The 23,884-nt window shown below is 54.7% G+C and overlaps 1 protein-coding gene across 1 annotated transcript in view; it reads right to left on the reverse strand.

Annotated features, from left to right (window-relative positions):
- The window catches only part of TECPR2 (tectonin beta-propeller repeat containing 2), a 52,856-nt gene that overhangs the window by 13,065 nt on the left and 15,907 nt on the right, over nucleotides 1-23,884 (reverse strand). The window contains exons 6-15 of the mRNA XM_058655136.1: nucleotides 22,997-23,129; nucleotides 19,038-19,364; nucleotides 16,073-17,052; nucleotides 14,806-14,989; nucleotides 14,276-14,449; nucleotides 12,341-12,521; nucleotides 11,105-11,246; nucleotides 8,339-8,579; nucleotides 5,703-5,792; nucleotides 4,141-4,374 (exon numbers count right to left, since the gene is read on the reverse strand). Of these exons, the coding sequence (XP_058511119.1) occupies nucleotides 4,141-4,374; nucleotides 5,703-5,792; nucleotides 8,339-8,579; nucleotides 11,105-11,246; nucleotides 12,341-12,521; nucleotides 14,276-14,449; nucleotides 14,806-14,989; nucleotides 16,073-17,052; nucleotides 19,038-19,364; nucleotides 22,997-23,129 (2,686 nt within the window). The remainder of the gene's footprint in view (nucleotides 1-4,140; nucleotides 4,375-5,702; nucleotides 5,793-8,338; nucleotides 8,580-11,104; nucleotides 11,247-12,340; nucleotides 12,522-14,275; nucleotides 14,450-14,805; nucleotides 14,990-16,072; nucleotides 17,053-19,037; nucleotides 19,365-22,996; nucleotides 23,130-23,884) is intronic.

Consider the following 23,884-nt stretch of genomic DNA (forward strand, 5'->3'; position numbering starts at 1 on the left):
ATGGTACATTTTCTAAAGATGATGTCTTCTTTTACACCGAGATGAACTGTGTGCCTGTCTTCATTCCCTTGTACGAAGCGTCTGGCCACAGGGTTTAGGCAGATTCCTTGGGACCCTGTTTACTTACACAAACGTTTGCAGGTGCACACCAGCACACCTGAGGGTGCAATGACTGTACTTCCCACCCAGCTCCCTGCGAATGCACTTGGGAAAACAGAGAGGATGGGCCAAGTACTTGGGCCCCTGTATAATGCAGCAGAAGCTCTGAGCTCTGACTTGGCCCAACACCAGCTGTTGTGGGTATTGGGAGAGTGAGTTTCCTTTCTTCCACTGCTATTCCAAAAAACAAAATAAATCCAAAAAAGGTTTGTAGTAAAAATACAGTGATTTCAGCAGAAAAGACACACTAACTACAGAACAGTTTTGCATTAAGAGACTTCGCCCTGCCCTAAAAGGAACTACAGCAGTGGCTGCTGACACTACCAGTCACACAGTGACAAAAATATAAGCCCAGAGGGCCCGGCACAGTGACCTAATGGCTGAAGTCCTCACCTTGAACATGCCCCGGGATCCCATATGGGCGCTGGTTCTAATCCCGGCAGCTCCACTTCCCATCCAGCTCCCTGCTTGTGGCCTGCGAAAGCAGTCGAGGACGGCCCAAGGCCTTGGGACCCTGCACCCATGTGGGAGACCTGGAGAAAGTTCCTGGCTTCTGGCTTTGGAAAGGCGCAGCACCGGCCGTTGTGGTCACTTGGGGAGTGAATCATCGGACGGAAGATCTTTCTCTCTGTCTCTCCTCTCTGTATATCTGACTTTGTAATAAAAAGAAATAAATCTAAAAAAAAAAAATACAAGGTCACAGCTGAGTGTGCACAGCATTGTGCAGTGGTCCTGGGGACCAAGGACAAGGTGGGCACTTCCTTAGACGATCAGAAGAGTCTGCTACAACAGCTGGTTCAGCCTCTAGAGCTCTGTCCAGACACAAGCCCGAGGTGCACGAGGAGACTAAGATATACTCCTTGGCTAGGCGCTGTGACACCGAGGCTCCAAATGGGCCCCAGGGAGGCCGGGCAGACACAGGAAGCCACTCCTGCCTCCTCCTGCGCTCCAGGCAGCCCCCTCCTATCTGTGAGAGGTGGGCAGAGCCGAGGGCCTAGTTCAGGCTATGGACCTCCTCATCACAGCTTGAGACGAACTGAAGCCTACGCCACGGTGGAGCCTGTGGCCGGATCAGCAAGCTGACACTGGGAGGTCCAGAGGCCCCAGTGAGCACCAGGTGGACATGCAAACAGCTGCCTGCCACCCAGTGGTAAGTCACTGACATCCTGAGGTAGCATGGTGCATGCTCTCAGAGAACTACCGACACCCCAGAAGATGCTTGGTCCTTATGTTGACAACATCAGAAAACCCTGTGGGAAACAGCAGGGCTACTGATGCGAATCCGTGTCAGCAGCCCTAGACAGCTGCAGTACTCCTGTCCTGCGTGGGCGGACGGCAACATGGAGCGAGAGTGGGCATTCCAGGACGACGTGCCAGGTCGCTTTAGCTCTGACCACAAACAAGGCCAAATGCAGGATCAGGGTTATACCCCACAGATCTAAGAATAGAACCTCCCCTGACACCCTAAAATCCCACTGGGCATGGACCGCAGCTCAGCATTTGATCCTCTGTGGGCAAACACCCATGATAACAGCAGCATCAGCCAGGAAGGACCACAGAACCAGAGAGAGGCAGAGTGCTCAGGGACACGTGGAGACACTGGCTGTGGGCAGCTGGGGGACTCTTGGCCTAGTGGCACAGCAAGAGGACCCGGGGAAGGGCGGCTCCCAGGGGGAGGTGGCGCTGCTAGGCTGCTGAGGAGAGCCGAGGCTGAACCACACAGCTGGGGTGGCAGGGGCTCGCACCACAGGATGGCACAGCAGCCTGGGCCAGACGGCGCGGTTGGCAGTGCCACGCCGACTGGGCAGCATTCACACGGACGAGGACGCCCCCACCCAAGCTCCCCTGCACAGAGCTGGTACCCCAGCTGCTAGCAGCGACCCAGTATGGAGGTGAGGAACCTCACACTGGGCCCAGCATTGTGTACCACTGCACAAGGGCCCAAGGGCTGGCTCAAGGCAACAGCTCCGCTTCTCGACAAAGCAAGCAGAAGAGCAGGGCTCCCCTGGTTCCCTAGCCTGAGTGGTGGGAAGACAACACCCTGTGTTCTGCCCGTCTCCCCAGAGGAGCTTCTCTGGTGCAGGGCTGCCCAGCAGCAGCAGCCAGGCCACGGTCAAGTACGACCTCATTTGCTCCCTGTCGGCACAGGACTTGCAAACAACCCGAGGAAGCTAGAAGGTGACCAGTAGGTCTAGAAGACAGAGGGAGCCCCAGACACGATCCCTGTTGCCCCACAGCTCTCCAGCCGGGGAACGGGACTTGCTCCCTCAGCCAGGCTGTCTGTGCGCCAGGCTGAGCTCTGCGGTCTGAACTGAGGCAGCTGGGTGCCTCAGCCCAGCCCAGCCCAGGCACCACCTACTTCACGGAGCACTGGGAGGCTCTGGCTGGCAGCTCCTGGCACTGAGGCACGCTGGGCTGGAGGAGGAGGGAGACAGCTTTCCCCCTCTCTTCTTGCCTTCCCCTCCTTTAAAAAATAAACACGTGCACATGGCTGTGTTCTCAAACAGTAACTACCTGCTCAGTTCCGGTCCGCCAAGAGGCCCAGCTCCTGCAGCAAAGCAGTGCTTCCACAGCTCTGCTAGCCTCACCCCTTCTCCCTGGGGAGCACCTGGCGCGGGCAGGGGGCCCAGCGGGTCAAACAGCCACTCAGGACATGTAGCTTCCTACGCTGTCGCTGACTGTGTCAAGTCCTTGGATCCCTGCCACCCATGTGGGAGCCCGTCGCAGGGCATTAGTGGAGTTTCTGCTTTGTCACTTAGCCTTTTGAGCAGATAAAAATAAATTAATAAAAGTCTTTATACCTAAACCAAAAACTTCAAAGTCTTTTATTCATAGGAAAAAAAGAAAAAGAATCTGCACGGAGAACACTGCTTTGGCTCCCTTGACTTATTCCTGGCACTGACTACTGCTGCCCACGCAGTGCGCACCACGTGGCCTCCAATGTCCCCGAGGGAGCGGGGCAGAGCAGCAGGGGCAGCCCATCTCGGCCCGGCCCGTGCAGGCTGAGCAGCTGCCCTGCGCCGGGCATGGCGCCACACGCCTGTGCCATGGGGCCTACACAGCCACCCAGAGTGCTTTCACATGTAAAGGTCAGAAGCTGTGTCCCACACTCAGAGACAGCCGCAACAACAGCATCACTTAAACAGCTCTCAGCAGCTTCTCCTCTGTAGTCTTCAAAGGTTTATTTATTTTCTGAAAGGCAGAGTTGAGAGACAGTCTTCTGCCTGCTGGCTTACTCTCCTAATGGCCACAGCAGCCAGGGCTGGGCCAGGCTGAGGTCTGCCATGAGGGCACAGGGACCCCAGCACTCAGGCTGCCTTCCACTGCTCTCTCACATACGTCAGCAGGGGCCTGGAGCATAAGAGCAGCAGCTGGGACTCAAATCGGCAACTACTTGGGATGCTAGTGCTGCAGGTGGCGGGTTAACCTGCAACACCGTAGTACCACTCCACCCCGACTCCTTTTGTTGTTGTTGTTGTTGCTAAATTCATTTATTTGAAAGGTAAAGCTGAGAGACGAAGAGGTTAGTGTTTCATCCACTGGCTCATTCCCCAAAAGGCTGCAATAGCCAGGGCTGGGCCAGGCCAAAGCTAGGACTGCAAAGCCCCATGCAGGCTTCCCGTGTGGGTGGCAGGGGTGCAACTACTGGGACCAGTACCTGCTGTTTGCCCTGCTGCATTAGCAGGGAGCTGGGTCGCAAGTGGAGCAGCCGGGACTCGAACTAGCGCTCCTACTGGACGCTGCGTTACAGGTGGCAGCTTAACCAGTGGCACCACCCCCTCCCTACACACCTCCACTCTGCCCTGAACTCTGAAGTGGGTGACATGCAGCGCCTTAGAAGTCAGTAAGAGGCTCATTTTATCTGGAGGAGCAGCCCTCCCAGACTCCGAAGCCCAGCACCTCACCCAGAGCACCCATGTGTCCTGCAGGCTGAGCAGGGCCAGGCACCCCTGGGGCAGTGAGGGCACAGATGCAGCATACCTAGCTGGGAAAGGTCCAGCTGCGTCCAGTGCATGCCTGTGGGGCAGCTCTTGGACAGCGTCCTGATGAACACCTGGCCCAGGCTGTCCAAGGCCCAGAGTGCGTCCTGGCAGGCAGAGTAGGCCTTCATCTCGGCGTCGGGGGGCAGCTGCACCGTGGAGGGGCGGTCCTGCGCGCTCTGGGCACTGACACTGCACAGGTCCTTGCTGCTCTGGCACAGCCACAGAGAGCTTCCTGCGAAAGAGGGTCACGCTCATGAGCTCAACACACATGCAGCCCTGGTCTCCCTGTGATTCACTGAGCCAGTACCCGTAGGGCAGATGGCTTCATGTGCTATGCCACAACCCCGGCCCAGCCACCTGTGCCTTCACGCAGACCCAGACACTGCTCACTGTCACCCGGAGACAAAGGGAACACCAGCTGCTTAGGAGCCCAGGGAAAGCAGCTTGGGGGCCTGGCCTCCCGTTTACAATGAGCTAGGCCGTCTGTACCTTTAAGAAGGGCACCAGTGGCTAATGAGGAACGCCAAACGTTAGCATGGGGGGCAGGCCAGCAAGCGTGCAGAGTGAGGGGCCAAGGTGCTGGCCTTGTTCCTCCAGAGAGGGTGCAGAGTTACCCAACCAGACATCCTGTCTCCCATCCTCTGCCCCAGCCTCTCCCTCCACACAGCCCTGCAGGGTGCCCAGTGGCCCTTGGGCACAGGACCACCTGAACATGGGCCACATCTCTTTGGAACTTAGTCTCCTCTCAGATTTTTGGGAAGCAAAGGTGATAGCATCTATGTCCGTACAGTCACAGGGGAGCAGGCTTCCCTCAGGGACCTGCCAAGCGTGCAGCAGTGTCAAGGTCAGTGAATCCTGCGGGCAGCCCTGCCTCAGGCCCAGCAGAGCTGTTGCTGTGTGTGGCTGTACTAATTCGGGAGATGACACAGGCTCCTTGGAGATTTCTGGATTTCCGAACGGTGGTCACAACAGCTTAGTGAGCTGCTTTACTGAGCAGGCTGCCTGTGTCCGCGGCACTCCCAGCTTTCCACACCTGAAGCCTTTGGGGGTCTTTTCACAGCCCTGGGAGGATGTGCTAGTCCCTTCCCCAGGAAGGCCCGAATACCCTGGGCAAGCTGATGGGAGCTGTGCAGGCAAAGTTATCAGAAGCTGCACCCCTACAGTGAAGACAGCTTCATGGGGGATGCTGTGGGGTGCAGGTTAGCCAGAGGCCACCAACAAGACAGAGTGAGGGAAGGGGGACAATGCCATGGAAGCTGTCGCCTGATAGCACCTCTCTGCCGGACCCTAGTGGCCACACTGCAGGCCCTTCCAAGACCCTCTGCCTTGGCCCCTCTGGCCCCTCTGGCCCCTCTGGCCCCTCTCCTCTCACTGGCTCTCCCAGACAGGCCATTCTGGCTATGGTGCCTCTGTCCAACTGACAGGCCCAGCAGCACGTTCCTGTTCTGGTCTAGATGGGACTGACTGCCATCACAGCCTAGCCTACAGTCAGACAGCAGTGTGAACTTTCTCAGCTGCCAACTCACGCATTAGCTTTCCCAGCGAGCTGGGCAGACCCACCTTCTTGAGTGGGAGCAGCAGAGGCCCACACAGAGGCCCACTTGGTTGCCGAGGCTGTCCCCCGGGGAACGACGCTCTGCCAGTAAGTGCCTGCAAGGACAGGAAGAGCGTGTCAAGGCAGGGAACGAGCAGCACCTGCAGCTGAGTGTCGCCCAGCTGACGTGCTCCACAGCTGCTCAGAGTTCACTGTCATGCTTGTGACCTTCAGACCCGGAGCACCAGCAGGTGAGCTTCAGGGGGCTCAGGAGGTTGTGTCAGGGAGGAAACAGCCAAGGAGTGTTCACAAGGTGAGGGCCCACTGCAGAACCGAGGCTCTGTGTGGGCATTCTACTCACCAAGACACGCAGAGCTGCATTTCAGCAGTGGCGACACCTCCACTTGGGGATGGACTAGTTCCTCCACAGGCCCGCAGGGTGCCTGTGGGTCTTTCCCTCTCTTGTTTTTTTTTTTTTTTTTTTTTTTCTTAAAGATTTATTTGTTTTACAGGTGAAGTTAGAGAGAAGAAGTAGCAGAGGCAGGCCCAGCACGATAGCGTGATGGTTAAGGTTCTCGCCTTGCACACCCACGATTCCACATGGGCGCTGGTTCTAATCCCAGCCACTCCAATTCCCTTCCAGTGCCTTGCTTGTGGCCTGGGAAAGCAGTTGAGGACGGCCCAAAGCCTTGGGATCCTGCACCCACGTTGGAGACCAGGAAGAGGCTCCTGGCTCCTGGCTTCAGATTAGCTCAGCTCCAGCCATTGCGGCCGCTTGGGGAGCGAATCACCGGATGGAAGATCTTCCTATCTCTTCCTCTCTGTATATCTGCCTTTCCAATAAAATAAATAAATCTTTAAAAAAAAAAAAAGTAGCAGAGGAAGAAGAGAGAAAGAAATCTTCCACCTACTGGTTCATCTTCCAAATGGCCACAATGGCTGGGGCTGGGCCAAAGCCTGTCATTTCCTCTAGGTTTCCCACATGGGTAGCAGGACTTCAACCACTTGAACCACTTTCCACTGGATTAGAAGTGGAGTAGCAGGCCCGGTGGCGTGGCCTAGTGGCTAAGGTCCTCGCCTTGAATACGCCGGGATCCCATATGGTCGCTGGTTCTAATCCCGGCAGCTCCACTTCCTCTCTATCTCTCCTCCTCTCTGTACATCTGACTTTGTAATAAAAAAGAAAAAAAAGAAGAAGTGGAGTAGCCAGGAGAAGAAACAGCACCCATGTGAGATGCTGGCACTGCAGGTAGCAGCTTTACTCTATGCCACACTGATCCTGGATCTTTTATTTCAAAGGCAGAATGACAAAGAAGGAGAGGGAGACAGGAGAGCTTTTCCACCTGCTGGCTTACTCCCCAGATGGCCACAACGGCCAGGGCTGGGCTGGGCTCAGGCCAGGAGTGTGGAGTTTGTGCTGCGTCCCTGTGGGTGCAGGGGCCTGAGTACCTGAGCTAGGCTTCACTGCCTTCCCAGGTGCCATCAGCTGGGAGCTGGATCCGAAATGGAGCCCCTGGGACTTGAACTGCTACCCAAATGGGACACCGGCACTGCAGGTGGTAAGCTCTACACACTACACAACACTGGTCCCCTGGACCTTCTCTTTCAAATGTGAAATCATTACACAAAAAGGAGCTTCATTTGTTTTCTTGAAAAATAATTTAAAATTCTGAGAGGCAAAGATATAGAGAAAGAGAGAGATGGAGGAAAGGACTGAGAGTGGCTGCAGTGGGACTGGGAGCCGGGACTGTAACCCGAGATCTCCAGCGGCGGCAGGCCACCCTCTCTTTTAAAATGATTGATTGATTTACTTATTTATTTGAAAAGCAGAGGAGCAGAGAGAGATTTTCCATTCACTGGTCCACTCCCAGATGGTCATATCAGCCAGAGCTGGGCCAGGTAGAAGCTAAGCTCTCCTATGTGGGGCGTGGAGCCCAGGCCTTCAGAACAGCCTCTGCTGCTTTCCCAGTTCCATCACAGGAAGCTGGACTGGTCGTGAAGTAGCCAGGACTTTAAGTGGCAGCCATAGAACATGCTGATGCTAGAGGCAGTGGCTTGACCCACTATGCCACTGCGCCAGGAGGCCCATCTCCGGAGCCAACTCTACTGCCTCCCGGCGTCTGCACTGGCAAGAAGCTGGTCAACAGCTATAGCCAAAAGTCCTTGCCTTGAACGCCCAGGATCCCATATGGGCGCCGGTTCTAATCCCGGCAGCTCCACTTCCCATCCAGCTCCCTGCCTGTGGCCTGGGAAAGCAGTAGAGGACGGCCCAAAGCTTTGGGACCCTGCACCCGTGTGGGAGACCTGGAGGAGGTTCCTGGTTCCCGGCTTTGGAAAGGCGTAGCACCAGCCGTTGCGGCTCACTTGGGGAGTGAATCATTGGACGGAAGATCTTTCTCTCTGTCTCTCCTCCTTTCTGTATATCTGACTTTGTAATGAAAGTAAAATAAATCTTTAAAAAAAAGAGCTATAGCCAGTTACCAAGCTGGGTGTCACAATGGGTGACAGCCATAGGACACTGCCCATGCATTATCTAGACACTGAATGACAGATGGAGTTCTAAAGAGAAATTGATTACAGAGCACAAACTACCTTCTCAAGTTGAGATCTTCAGCTTTTCCTTAAACATTGGTTTATAAAACCATAAAAGTCATTCACGTACCTAGGAGACTGCCTTTGGCAACATGGAATTCATTCTTGCCTGAGGAGATCCACACACCACTGCTGTTGACCCCTAACAGGCTTGGCTGACACTGAAGCTGCTGAGACCAAAATGCCATGCGCAGTTTATCTGCCACCTTTTCTACAGGTGCTTGGGCCACCGTAGCCACCGAGTGTGTGGCATGGATGATGGTCTGGAACAAGCTGCTCTGGTCGAACACAGCATAGTCTGTGATGCTCACCTGGGGAAGACGAGCACAGTCCATGGTCAGTGCAGTTGGCAGTGCCCGCTCGGCTTGCCGACACTCGTGCACGCCCTGACTTCTGCCTTCTAGAAACCAGAGAACTGAACCCTGCCCCCCTTCTGCCCCTCAACACCGCACAGGAAGTGCAGCAGGACACTGCAGAGCTGCTTCTGGGCCATGTGTTCTACGGCTGGGAGAAGACGGTCATTTTGTATTTCACACATTGTCGCACCCTGGGGTCTGCCGCAACCGCACGTCGGTTCTTGTGCTTAACAGCACCCCTTCATCTTCTCAAACAAGCTTTTTACTCTGACAAAGAATAATTTTGTTTTTAAATCTAGTTATTTCCAATGGGCAGCATATAAAACTCAGAATCATCGTATAGGTTTTCAAACAGAGTAAGTAGAGAGAGGTGGTGATGATGATGACTGTGCTGATGCCAGCATGCCCAGCCACTCTCCGCATGTACCTCTGCACACGGCCCAGGGCTGGGGAGGACGTGGCCAGCTGCTCTCCCCACGCACCTCTGCACACGGCCCAGGGCTGGGGAGGATGCAGCCGGCCGCTCTCCCCACGCACCTCTGCACACGGCCCAGGGCTGGGGGACTAGGGGACGCAGCTGGCCCCTCTCCCCACACACCTCTGCATAAGGCCCAGGGCTGGGGAGGACGTGGCCAGCTGCTCTCCCCACGCACCTTTGCACATGGCCCAGGGCTGGGGGACTAGGGGACGCGGCCCAGGGCTGGGGAGGACGCAGCTGGCCCCTCTCCCCACGCACCTATGCACACGGCCCAAGGCCGCCTCCCTGCTCCATCGCTGGTGACTGTTCCTCCTGCTGCCGCCCTGTGGGACTGGGGGCAGAGAGCACAACAGCCTCACTCCTAGGACAGCCTCGTGCAGGCAGCGCTCCCAGATCACACCCAAGACGCTGAGTGAAGTAACGTCACTCACTGCAGGAGTTCATAAGCAAAAGCAGAGAAAAAGAAGACTTCTCCAAGTCAGCACAGCCATCCATGGCTTGCGTGGGAACCTGAGTGCGGGGCGCTGTGGACGCCAAAGGCTCTTGCAGGAAAGGGTGTAGTACCAACATATAACCACGCACGGGCTCCCGCGTACATTCCATCATTCTGATTATCTGCCATACTTAGGACAACGCCAACAGCTGTTATATGGCATTGTTCAGCAAATCACAACAAGATAGTCTACACTTTTCAGTACAAACACAAGTTTTAGAAACATTTTAGGGGTCAACGCCATGGGTTCAAGTCCCAGCTGGTCTACTTCCGATCTAGCTATCTGCTTGTGTTCTTGGGAGGGCAGCAGATGGCCCACAGTCTCGGGAACCTGTTTCCGTAAAGGAGATCCCAAAGCAGCTCCTGGCCCCTAGCTCTGGCCACTGCAGCCATGTGGGGAGTGAACCAGCAGGTGAAAGATCTCTTTCCCTCTCACTCTGTGACTCTGCCTGTGAAGGGATGGGCCTTGCTGAGGCCTGGCAGCCTCAGGAGATGTGCTCAGTGAGCCCTGTGCCAGTCTGGCCAGCAGTTCCCTCACAGCGCCTCAGAGACAAGCCCAGAGCACCAGGCTTCCATGGTGAGAGCCGAGGTGGGCACTCGCAACTCCAGGTAGCCATGGTAGGTACTGTCGCAGCATCACGTGCAGGTCAGATGAGGAGTGTTGCGCAGCCGGACCTGCTGCAGCCTAGCGGTGCAGGCCAGCTATCCCAGCAGGCAGAGCGTGGCTCTGCTGCTCAGTACCTTGAAGGTAACTCTCTCGAACCAAGCTCCTTTCCTGTAGTGGCCTGAATACTTTCACACCTAGCTTTCTGAAGGCCAAAACTAGAATTCAGCATGCCTGTGTGTGTGTGCCCTGGGGCAAGGCTCCCACAGTGTACAAACTTGTCACAGATTACCTGGTTTCTCAAAGCAGGCACACGTCCATACCTGCTACAGATTAATAAAGTAGACACGGACCCTTGTACATTCTCATCTGATCTGCGTAGGGTAAAAGCAGCCAATCACCAAGGGGCACAGGAGATGGCCCAATGGGGATGGGAGGCTGAGGGGACTGCTCCTCTCCTGGCTGCTGGCCTTCCCTGGGAATGCCAGTGGGAGGGCTGCCGCTCCTCTGGAAGGGCATCCGAGGAGGCAGCCTGGCCACGCCCTCCCTGATTGTGGTGCTTGCCTTCCTGGGGCACAGGGGAAATGCTCCTCCGTGGGGGAGATGCCACCTAGTTAGATTTTTCTCACAAGGTTGGGTTTTCAAATCCATTGTCTACGTTCTTAGCGTATCAGCTCAGAATTAAACACCCTAATTACCTATTTTCTTCAATCAAAAATCACTACTTTATTGAACCTAAAACAAAAAAATTCTAAACACAAAAAAGAAGTAAGTTTATGACTTATTTAAGCAACAGAACTTCACTACCTATTTCCTGTCCTTGATGTTTGTAATATATTCAAACACAGGAAACGTCAAGCTTCAAACATTAACAGCATCATCTCTGCATGGAAAAGGGCACCCACCTGCCACCAGTGGTCATCATCTCCTTGGGGCTTTTTGGGCGTGACACCAGTTCTGAACCACAGCTTCCCATGGGTGTCCAGGGCCCAGAGGGTCTGCTGATCCCCGAGAGTGATGCATACAGGTTCCAGGGCTTGCCTTTCACTGCAACCAAGAACATGGCTGTGGAGCACCGTGGGGCTGATGTCAACTCAGGCCTGCGCGCTGCACTCAGGACCGTCCACACGAACAGGCATCCATCCCTTCCTGCGGCTCCAGGAGACGGAGCCAAGTGCCTCATCAGCCACGTAGACTCAGTCCCAGCACCCTCAAGACTTACAACAGGTACTCAGTAAAGATCAAATTCCAACCAAGATTAACCAGTGTTTTTTAAAACAAGCATCTTCTGTTTGCTGGTTCACTCCCCAAATACCCCCATGAGCCAGGTCTAGGCAAGGCGGAAGCCAGAAGCCAGGAACTCCATCCAGGTCTCCTATGCGTGTACAAAAGTCCAACCATCTGGGCCCCTCTGCTGCCTTCCCAGGTACCACAGCAGGATGTCAGAGCATAGCCGAGCAGCCAGGTTCGGCCCAGCACTGGATACACGATGACAGCAGAACCTTAAGGTACTGCTAAGCAATGCTGGCCCCAAAGTGCTAGATCTTGAATCATAAATTACAGCTCAGAGATAAATTCCAATGCATTACAGTAAAAATAAAAATGTCTGGGGACAGGCATTTCCACCAGGAGTTAGAATACAGGTTGAGATGCCGCTGGCCTGGCCACAGCCCCCAACTGTTAATTCCATGTCTTCTTGTTAAAGCAGATCTGGGAGACACCACTGCTTCTCCCACACCTGGGCTCCTGTCACCTCACACAAGACCTGCACTGAGTTCCTGGCTCCCAGCAGCCGCTGCAGGCATCCAGGGAGCGAACCAACGGATGGGCGTTCTCTTAATGTCTCTCAAACGGTAACGAGGAAAGCTGGGAACCTTGAGGGAAGGAAGGAAGAAAGGGAGGAAGGGAGGACGGAAGTTAGTTAGTTAGTTAGTTAGTTAGTTAGTTAGTTAGTTAGTTTAGGCTTGCACTCTCCCTGCTGCTCAGGTTTAGAGAGAGAAGTCACAGGAGTGAGTCTGCTGCCATGGCCTTTAACAAGGCACAGGCACACCCCTCCCAGGGGTGGGTTCTGCCCTGGAGACAGCTGGGCTGACCAGGATGAAGGGGCATGAATTCATGGCCCTCCCCTCTGTCGCAGGTACCTGACAATGTCAAATGTCCACTGCTCCCCTTCTGGACAGAAGCTGCTCACGCCTTCCCGGTACAGCAGGGCCCGCTGCTCTGTCAGCGCCCACACCACGCTGCTGCGGGCTGCGACCTGGGCCAGGGGGTACGGGCACTCCACTTTGACAGCGCGGGCACAGGGACGGTCCACACTGAGACCTGCAAGTACAGGGGACGAAACCCAGGGCTCATAATTGGGACTACACTCTTCAGTTGACTTTTATCTACTTTTTTAAGATTGATTTCTTTTTATTGGAAAGGCAGATTTTACAGAGAGAAGGAGAGATAGGAAGATCTTCCATCCACTGGTTCACTCCCCAAGCGGCCACAACAGTTGGAGCTGAATCGATCTAAAGCCAAGAACCGGAAGGTTCCTTCAGACCTCACACATAGGTGCAGGGTTCAAGGCCTTGGGCCACCCTCTCCTGTTTGCCCAGGCCACAAGCAGGGAGCTGGATGGGAAGCAGGGCTGCTGGGACAGGAATCGGTACCCATATGGGATCCTGGTGCATGCAAGGCAAGGACTTCAGCCACTAGGCTACTGTGCCAGCCTATTACTTTTCTTTTTAAGGTTTCCTTTAAAAAAAAAGGTTTAGTTGATACAACATGGATTATTCTGCTTAAATGCCTTGTCCACTTCAAGCGTTTGGCCACTCTATAGACATGTGGAAGCAATGTGTAATGCAGAGCAGGCTGCTGACCACGGCAGCGCCCGCCCCTCTTCTGTCACCAGCCTGTCCTACTGCGGAGACACCCCGTATTTCCCACGAGGCCTGCCACATCAGGCTGCCACCCAGGCCTCTTCCACGCAGCACCTTCCTCCTGGAACCTCTGCCAGGAAAGTGCACTCGAGGAAGCTTGGTGGCCAATCCCACTGGAGCTGGCAGAACAGCTGTCGCCTAGAAGCCAGGCTGCAGTGCTCAAATCTGTGCCCCATCTCATCCAGTAAACACGCCTTAGTGTTGTAGTTCCTCAGGGAGCATGTACTTACCTGTAGGAACATTGATGCCACAAACTCGAGCCAAGGCTAGGCCCTGCCAGGAAGCCAGGCCTGGACTCACCTAAATCACTGCCTGGATGGTTCGAGACCAGCAACACTTCACTCCTGGCCAGAAGCACACGCCCTCCCACCAGGCACAAAATTCAAGTGTCCTGGAAGCTGACACAGGGTCCCTCGAAGCTGACAGGAACGCTAGGCACGGCTTGGGTCCTTCTCCAGCAGGGACTTCCAGTCAAGGGACCCCTAGCTGGCAGCTCCCAGGGGACCACGCCACGCTCTAGCATCAGCAACATTAAATGGTTAGGTGATTAATTGTCACACAAATCCAAAATGAATTTCTAACAACCAAAACACAACTCCTGCCCACTCCCCTTCCCAGACAGTGAGAAATCACACTGCTTTTGGAAAAGCATTTTCCATTTTGCTGACAATCCGTAAGAACTGACTCTCACTAAAGTTTACCTTTAATAACCAACTCCTGCCAGACCACTTCCGGCAGCTAGAAGTTTCTGTAAGGGCAGTTTCCTAGCACTAAGTTGTATTGAGAGCAAATAGTTTGTTCTTTTTGCTACAACATATATGCAAGGCCCAGGAGCCGGGCTCTGGCCTGTCTGGCTTAGAGGGGAAAGCCTTTTAGTAGCACCTCCCTAGTCTTCTGTCTGCTGAGAAGTGTGGTCAGCTCCAGCAGGGCCAGTTGTGCTGCCCAGTTCAGCAGCTGGTCTCATCCATTCTGGTCCTCCATTTGTACCGCCAGGGTGGACTTGTGCCATTCTGCAACAACTGCTAAAACATTCCCAGGGCAAATCCCCTCTTTTCAGAGTTCTCACGGTAGGTGATTCAGCCTCTGAGACCGGCCCCAGCGTGAGACTAACAAGCAGGTGCAGAGAGGGGTACTGGGCACGGCTTCGGCTACCTGTCTGCAGATACAGGTCTCCGTTGGTCCTGATGACCCACGCCGTGTCGTCACTCAGGGCTACAAACACCGCCTGGGGCAGGGCTTCGTACCAGTGCCGCTTCCCTTTGATGGTCACCTTTCCACAAGCGAAAGCGCGGTTTGACTTCTGCTCAATCTTCCAGAGAAGGGTTCCTGTGGGAAGAATTCTATTCACTGAAAATAAACACTGAAATCATCTACACAACAAGCTTGAATCTGGCCATCGAGGGACACAGAGAGATCTCCAAAACATCCCGTGGCTTCTGGCGACAGAGCCCCCTGCTCCCTAGCCACGCCCCACCAGCTGCACACTGGTGACTCAACGTCCCAGACCTCATGCACAGCAGGCACGGAAGGGGAGCACCATGCCACAGAGAGGGCAGGGTGCCAGCACGCAGGAGCAGTCCGGGCATGCCACAGGCACTCAGCCCACCAGGAGGGAGAGGGATCACACCAGGGTTCTGGTGAGGTAACCACCCCAAATACACATCCTGAGCCGTGGGGCGAACCTGAAGGGGAGACTGCCACCTGCTGGACGGCATCTTCAAACTTCTGCCAGCGCAGCCCAGCGCCTGGCAGCGCACTGCAGAACAGGCCACCCTTGTAGTCCAGGCACCAGATGTACTTTTCGGAGACCGCCAAGCTGAGGATGCCATAGCCAGGCCCGGAGTAGCCCATCCAGCTCTCTGCAAACTAACCACACAAGCCTGTGAGTGCTGTGGCAGAGGACCCACGGGCACCGGCCACGCTGTTTTCAACAAGAGTGTAAGCTTCGGCTGAGAAGCCAGGCCCAGGCCCACCTGTGTCGACTTTGGCATCCCCTGTTAGAAACATTCCGGAACCAGAGTTCTTGTGTCCCATGGACATTCCACAGTGGCCCTGGGCCACATGGCAGCACAGCAGCATCTTATTCCCACAGAGCTGTGCTCTTCAGCAGCTGAGTGCAGATCACCACAGGAGTGCTGCAGAGCACAGCTGCCTTCCTCAGCCTGTCCTTCAGGTACCGCCCACATGCCAGGTCCTGGGGAAAGGGCTAGGAGAAGCTTGCGGGAGCCACCCTGTTCGACTGAATTTTTTAGACTAATTTCACTGCTAGGATCCTCTTAAAAATAACAGCTAAACAAAACATTCACACTTTAACAAACTGCAAATGAAATTTTGTACAAATGCCCAACCATTCTCAATTTAGCCCTGTAACAAACAAACCCAATTTGTCCCAACCCCAATCCCAAAAGAAAATCCACAAAATTGTTTAGCTTTCCAGCTACTCAAGGGACATTTTCTAAGGGAAATAGCACTATGAAAAAATACTTTCATGATTTGAAAACTTAAGGACAGTTAATCACCTCCTAACTAAGTGTTCGGATGGATCCACAGGAGACTGGGTATACCAAGCTTGACTCCTGGGTGGTTTGGGGTGGAAAGGGACCTCCGTGTGGGGTCCAAGGAGGGTGGACTCATGCCCACAGCCTGCACTGAGTCCTCTCCTGCCCTGAGGAATATGCCTCTGCCTACAGTCTGAGATGGCCAGGGCCAAGTCCGCCCTCCCCAAAGGTGCTACCACTTGCACCTACACCAGCCAAGCCCTGCTGGGCCAGAACACACAGCAAGATGGGCTGTGTACTGCGCAGTGTTGGAAGCAGCTCAAGCCACGCCAGGACCCACTGCTGGAAATCCTGAGAACACACATGACCTCCCAGGCTTGGGCCAGACCACATGCCTTTCCACAGCACTGCGTCATCAGACCAAGCCGTCCTCTGACCTGAGCGTACGCACCTGATCTGACGTGACGAGGCCAGCATCATCCCCTCCTGGCTGGCTCAGATCCTGCAGGGAGCGAGCAGCTGCGAGTTCAGCCACACTCGCCTCTGAGGATGAAGAGGGAAGCCCGTGGGCGTAGATGTCCTCCTCATCACTGGACATCAGTGTTGCATCCTGGGAGGGAGGCTCAAGCCAAGGCTGCCGGGCACTGGCCACCAAGGCAGGGGCCACAGGAGCTAACAGTCCACTGCTGTCCCCGGGGTCACACACTGCAGTGGGTGTTTCTGCCCTCTGTCCTGTGTTGTCCTCGGTGGCAGCCTGCCAGGGGTCTGCGCCAAGGTGGCGAAGGGCCCCTGCACCACTCAGCATGTCCTGCCCCAGGCTGTGCTCCTCAGGGTCGCCTTCATCAACCCCACTCACAGGCTGTCCCTGCTCAGCACCTGGGCCCCACAAAAGGCTGGAAGGTGTCAGGGGTGGTTCCAGGAGCGGGGCTTCAGCAAGAAGGCCTTGCAAGTCATAGGCTTCTGGGCACTCCAGTGCCTCAGCAGAGCCGTCTTGCTCTCGGAGGGGTGACTGCCCACCGCTGGGTCTGTCTTCCACAGGAGAAGGCTCCTCTCTGAGCCCTGCAACATCCTCAGCTGTCCCATCCTCCATCGAGAGCAAGTGTAGACCCAGCCCTCCACTGAGGGCCTCCATCGCACGAGCACAGTGACTCCCTGGCACTTGGGCTCCAACACCACATTCTTCATCTAGGAACTTGGGCGCAGACTCGGCCACCTCCACGATGCTGAACGTCTCAGGGTCACGACTGTCCACTAAGATCCTGTTCCCCTCAGCTCTGAGGCCGCTCTCCCGCTCAGGAGACTCAGTGCTCAATGGGTCCCCACCGCTGCCCTGCATGCTGGGACTCCTGGAGGACAGGTCAATGTCGCCAGGCCACTCAGAGCAGGGAGTCGATTCCAGGGAACTGTGACAGGCACTTCCGCTTCCACCTTCTGATTTAAAATAAAGGGCTGACTCTATCGAACAGCAAGACTCATGAAACTCAAATTTTAGGCTCAAGAAAGAAATGTGTATTTATACATGTTTTCTTTTAAAGATTTATTTATTTTATTGGAAAGTATGATTTACAGAGAGAAGGAGACACAGAGAGAAAGATCTTCCATCCACCAGCTTACGCCCCAGGTAGCTGTAACATCCAGAGCTGAGCCAATCCAAAGCCAGGAGCCAGGAGCCTCCTCCAGGTCTCCCATGCAGGTACAGGGTCCCAAGGCTTTGGGCCGTCCTCCACTGCTATCCCAGGCCACAAGCAGGGAGCTGGATGGGAAGTGGAGCAGTCAGGACAAGAATTGGTGTCCATATAGAATCCTGGCACATGCAAGGCGAGGACTTTATCCACTAGGCTACCTTGCCAGGTCCCAGTGTGGTTTAGTTACCGCAGTGTGGTTTAGTCTTATAAGCAAATATTCGCACGTTGGCAGACATTGAAGTCTCACTGAAGAATATGCTACAAACCACAATGGGCAGGGATAGCCTTGTTGCTTGGTTAAGCTGCACCTGTCATGCAGCATTCCATGTCCCAATTGCTCCACCTCCGACCCAGCTCCCTGCCTGTGGCCTGGGAAAATGGTCGAGGACGGCCCAAAGCCTTCGGATCCTGCACCCATTGTGGGAGACCCGGAAGAGGCTCTGGGCTCCTGGCTTTGGATCAGCACAGCTCCAGAAGATGTTCCTCTCTGTCTTTCCTCTGTATATCTGACTTTCCAATTAGAAAAAAAGAAATCTTAAAAAAAAAATCGGCCCGGCGGTGTGGCCTAGCAGCTAAAGTTCTCGCCTTGAACCTGCCCGGGATCCTATATGGGCGCCGGTTCTAATCCCGGCAGCTCCATTTCCCATCCAGCTCCCTGCTTGTGGCCTGGGAAAGTAGTAGAGGACAACCCAAAGCTTTGGGACCCTGCACCCGCGTGGGAGACCTGGAAGAGGTTCCTGGTTCCCGGCTTCGGATCAGCGCAGCACCAGCAGTTGAGGCTCACTTGGGGAGTGAATCATCGGACGGAAGATCTTTCTCCCTCTGTCTCTCCTCTTCTCTGTATATCTGGCTTTCTAATAATAATAAAATCTTAAAAAAAAAAATCTAAGCCATTGGAGCATCTGGGGAGTGAAGCAGCGACTGAGGTTTCCTCTGCCTCCCCTTCAACTCTCCTCTCAAATAAAAATACCAATCAGTGCCAAATCCCACATGTGGTAAAAACAATCCAACACTAGACTCACACTGTCCCACCTATACACCAAGTGACAGCTGGCCTGCTTGAGTGACTCTGTACTCTCCATCTAATTCTCTCCTAGTTCCTGAAAATCTGGGATGCGCACTGGGTCTAGCACACCCATGCCCATCTGGGAATGCCCAATTCCCATCTCTTGCTAACGCACACTCTGGGCTCACGGAATTGGGTCCTTGTCACCCATCCAGGCGAGCCACGTTGAGCTCCCAGCTCCCAGTTCTGCCAGACCCAGCCCTAGTGTTGTGAATAAGCACATGGGAGCTCTCTGCCTCACAAACGAGTAAACAAACAAAAACCTGGCCACATCACCATGACTAGATTGACAAGAGCACTGTGCTGCAGAAAGCCCAGGGCCCTTAGCGGGCAGCAGGGTCACAGCAGGGTCACAGGCACTTCTGCTTCCTGCGACTCTGTAAGGTCCGGCATGCTGTGCACGATGGCACGTGTGTACATGCTCCTGTGTGTAGTGGCTGGGAAAGGAACACGTTCCCTTCTGGAAGACCCTCTTCACTTTTCAATGAACAGGCCTGGCTCACTCAGAGAGCAGCAGTGTTCCTAATATGGGCAGGTGCGCAACTCCCAGAGTGTGGAAGCCTCCTCGCTGAAACCCTCTGAGCTGCACCTGTCTTTGCAGGGCTGTGCACGGTACCCCACACCCCCACGGGCCGCATGTACTTGTGCAGGGCTGTGCACGGTACCTGCTTTCTTCTTCTTCTTCCTCTTCACCTTGACAGGCTTCACAACCAGCTCCTGGTCAAAGTCCTCCGAGCTGAGGATACTGAACCTCTGTGAGCAGGGTTGGCCAGCCTTGCCCAGCTCTGGGGCCACGGGGAGCCCCGAGCCACTGTCGGTGGAGTGCAGAGAGCTGCTCCGGCTCCGGGGCTCGCTGGCTGCTGAGCTGGCCGCTGAGCTGGCCACTGATGCTCCGCGGAGCCGTGTCTCAGATGCTGCGGCCTCTGCTGGCTTCTCCACCTGCTGCCCCTGGGCTCGTTCTGAGCATCCCAAGGGGTCCAGGCCATTTCTCACTGAGAAAGAAGAGTATGGGTTTAGTACCCTCAGTCAAAGAAAACCTCATTCTAAAAAGCCAAGGCTGCAGCCTGCTGAAGAACTCAAGAATTCTAAATTCACAGACACCAGTGCAACTAACACTGAGGCAAACAAAAGTATAAGGAGGGGGCTTGGCGGCGTGGCCTGGTGGCTAAGGTCCTTGCCTTGATCCCATATGGCCGCTGGTTCTAATCCCGGCAGCTCCACTTCCTCTCTGTCTCTCCTCCTCTCAGTATATCTGACTTTGTAATAAAAAATAAAATAAATCTTTAAAAAAAAAAAGTATAAGGAGGGGCACAAGGCTCACGTGGCTCACCCCCACCTCCAAGTGCCAGCATCCCACATGGGCACCTGTTATGTGTCCTGGCTGCCCTACTTATCATCCAGCTCCCCGCTTTGGCCTGGGAAGCAGTCGAGGACGACCCAAAACCTTGGGACCTGTGCCCATGTGAGAGATCCGAAGAGGTTTCTGGCTCCTGATCTGTTCAGCTGTGGCCACTGCAGCCATTTGGGGAGTGAACCAGAGGATGAAAGATCTTTCTCTCTGTAAATCTGACTTTCCAAAAACAAAAACCTGGTCCTGGCGCTGTGGCCAAGTGGCTAAAGTCCTTGTCTTGAATGTGTTGGGATCCCATATGGGCGCCGATTCTAATCCCAGCAGTTTTACTCCCATCCAGCTCCCTGCTTGTGGCCTGGGAAAGCAGTCAAGAATGGCCCAAAGCCTTGGGACCCTGCACCCGCATGGAGACCTGGAAGTGCTCCAGGTTTCTGGTTTTGGATCTGTGCAGCACTGGCCATTGCAGTCACTTGGGGAGTGAATCATTGGATGGGAAACCTTCCTCTCTGTCTCTCCTCCTCTCTGTATATATGACTTTGCAATAAAAATAAATAAATCTTTTTTAAAAATCTTAAAAAAAAACCCACATGTGATTACACTTCACATGTAGACTCTGCCTGGAATATACTTGAGTATTATCAATTGACATTTGGAAAATGTATGTGCCCATAATTACACTGAATTAAAGAACAGTGGCAAGTTCCATGAGAACAAATTCCAGGCAGAGGCTGGACACCAAGGAAGTCAGCATCCTCACCGTGAGGAGTGTGGGCAGTGCCAGGGAGCAGAGTGGGAGCCCCCTGGCTATGTGCAGGGACGCAGGGCCAGTGAGGGCCCTGGCCAAGGACACGCGCTCCCCTTCCCCCAACATCGGAGTGCCGGTGTCATCGTCTGCAGCACAGACCCACAAGCCGTGCTGACACAGCCAGTGCCCTGTGTGTGCCAGACACCCCTGGCTGCTGGGAGCCGGCAGTCATTGCAGTTCAGGAGCACCTGCCCTCTGGTGCCAGCATTTCTCTAGGGGTCAGGCACTGGGAGTGGACTGTGGGCTCAAGGGGCAGTACGCTGTCCTGACATGACACTTCACAGGTCACATAGAGTAAGTGAATGGCACATCTTGCTCTAAGGCTGCACTGTGCAAATGGCTACTACCCACTGGCAGCTAGTTCAGTCCCACTCAGAATTAATACTTCAAATGCAGCTCCTCAGTTGCACCTGCCACATTTCATACAGACAAGAATGCTTCAAAGGGCACATGTGGAACACTTCCACCACTGCAGAAAGATGTGCACAGCCACAATCCAGAGCGTGGGCACTGCACGCACTGTGACCTCTATGGTCCCTTGGTCACAGGCTCTCCAAATCACAGATCAAGCTACAGCTTGACCACGTCTTATAAAAGCTCCTTTCGTAATATTTATCCCAGCTTGTCTCCACGACACAAGGCATAGGTGGCAAGAGGCGGAGAAAGACAAAGCAGCCTGCACAGATGTTGCTGCCACTGTAGGAGCAGGTGCACCGACGGCCAGCGGAAGGCACATGCACGAAGGCACAGGAAACACAGGCTGCACACAGCGTGCCGGGGAAGCCAGAGCACAGCCAGGGACAGCCTGCACACAGTGTGCCGGGGAAGCCAGAGCACAGCCCGGGACAGCCTGCACACAGTGTGCCGGGGAAGCCAGAGCACAGCCCGGGGACAGCCTGCACACAGCGTGCCGGGGAAGCCAGAGCACAGCCCGGGACAGCCTGCACAAAGTGTGCCGGGGAAGCCAGAGCACAGCCCGGGACAGCCTGCACACAGTGTGCCGGGGAAGCCAGAGCACAGCCCGGGGACAGCCTGCACACAGCGTGCCGGGGAAGCCAGAGCACAGCCCGGGACAGCCTGCACAAAGTGTGCCGGGGAAGCCAGAGCACCGCCCGGGACAGCCTGCACACAGTGTGCCGGGGAAGCCAGAGCACAGCCCGGGACAGCCTGCACACAGTGTGCCGGAGAAGCCAGAGCACAGCCAGGGACAGCCTGCACAAAGTGTGCCGGGGAAGCCAGAGCACAGCCCGGGGACAGCTTGCACACAGCGTGCCAGGGAAGCCAGAGCACAGCCCGGGACAGCCTGCACACAGTGTGCCGGGGAAGCCAGAGCACAGCCAGGGACAGCCTGCACAAAGTGTGCCGGGGAAGCCAGAGCACAGCCCGGGACAGCCTGCACACAGCGTGCCAGGGAAGCCAGAGCACAGCCCGGGACAGCCTGCACACAGCGTGCCAGGGAAGCCAGAGCAAAGAGCAACCCCAACCTGAAGGACTGTGTGCCGAATTAAGGCACAGCCCGGGGACAGGCTGCCGGCTTCTGCCATTCTCTGGGAGCCCCAGTCCTTCGCGCTGTGCCACACAGAGCGCCAGGACCCAGGGCTTCTCCTTTCTACCACCTCACTTGTAGCCCAGCACCACCCACCTTCACTTTCCAGACAGACTGTCAGCATTACCTTAAGAATCACAGGAAACCCTTTAGACACTCCACTGTTTAAGAGCACTACAACTAAACGAGAGGCTGGCACATGGCAAGCAGGTCAAGTCACCACTGGCAACGCCGACATCCCATGTGGGCCCGTTTTGGGTACCAGCTGCTCTGCTTCCGATCTAGCTCCCTGCTATTGCACTTGAGAAAGCAGTAGAGGATGGACCAAATGCGTGGACCCTTGCACCCCTGTGGGACACCCAGGACAAGCTCCGGGCTGGTGTGCCCATTTGGGAAGTGTACCAGCAGATGGAGGAGGACATCTCTCCCTCTGTATATCTCTCTTTCAATCTGTAACTGTCTTTTACAATACAAAAATAAATCTTAAAAAATAGCTGAACAAGATAGCTGTTATTTTAAAAGATTTATTTTTTATTTGAAAGGCAGATTTACAGAGAAAAGGAGAGACAGAGAGAAAGATGTTCCATCTGTTGGTTCACTCCCCAAAAGGCCACATAGCTGCACACGAGCCGATCTGAAGCCAGGTGCTTCTTTCTGGGCCTCCCACATGAGTACAGGAGTCCAAAGTCTTGGGCCATTCTTCACTGCTTTCTCAGGCCACAAGCAGGGAGCTGGATGGGAAGCGGAGCAGCTGGGACTAGAACTGGCAGCCATATGGGATGTAGGTGCTGTAAGCTGGAGGATTAGCCTGATCAGCTATCAGCTGGCCCGACAGCGGCTTTATGTATTATAAATTGCAATTACTTACCACAGAGGGTAGAACACCCCACCACACACACTGCTTTTTATATGGAATACAAACCTATTGATGCTAGTCCTTCAGGTCTGCTCGAAATCCTTATAATGTTCCTATCTCCTTTTAAGAAAAATATTTCATTTTCTGTGCAGGAAACAGACACAATATCACCCGATCCTTCCAAGCCAGCAATTGTGGCCTGTTAAAAAAGAAAAAAAAAAAAAAAAGAAGAAGAAAACCACATAAAATCAGGCTATATTAATAGTCCAAAGAGGTCAAATGGCAACTGTACTTGCTACGATGTCCCAGACACGCTGAGGGCTTCTGTCCACACAGGGAAGTGGCACCTGTCCTGTGTGACCAGCGGTCAGTCTCACAGTGCACTCAAGCAATGGTAGCAGCCCCTGTCCGCGCCCCATTCTCACCGAGACGGAGCTCGCCCTGCTGTACCAGGCAGGGTCCTGTGATCCGTGCCCTGGCCATGGTACCATGGCTCCCATGCTCAGACGTGTTGCTGGTGTGATTCTGTCCCTGCTCACTGGGGCAGCTGCAATGCCGTGCTTTTGCCAACGCCCCGGCACCTTGATGCGCTTGCTCATATGGGCACTGCCTGGCAGCTCATAGCCCTTTTTACCGAGTGCTGTGTGGCATGTCACTCCTGGGCCACAGAGCTGCCCCTTCTGTGCACATTTGGCAGGGAGCCCAGGATGCACCACAACCCACAGCTTTGGAATGGATAATGCAGGGCGGATTTCCCCATCATCTGCAACACAACACAGGACGTGCAGAGTTCACAGTGACCCATGTCCCTGCTCTTCAGTGAACACCACCTGAGCAGTTCACGGTACAACACAGGGTCCCTAAGCTCTTAGCTAACTGCTCAATAACCCTGGCAAACAGCTAGAAACCTGCTGGTCACTCTGTCACCGTGAGTTCAGACCCCAATGCCGGCCA

Source organism: Ochotona princeps, chromosome 26, assembly GCF_030435755.1.
Source record: "Ochotona princeps isolate mOchPri1 chromosome 26, mOchPri1.hap1, whole genome shotgun sequence".
In the NCBI taxonomy this organism is placed as follows: domain Eukaryota; kingdom Metazoa; phylum Chordata; class Mammalia; order Lagomorpha; family Ochotonidae; genus Ochotona; species Ochotona princeps.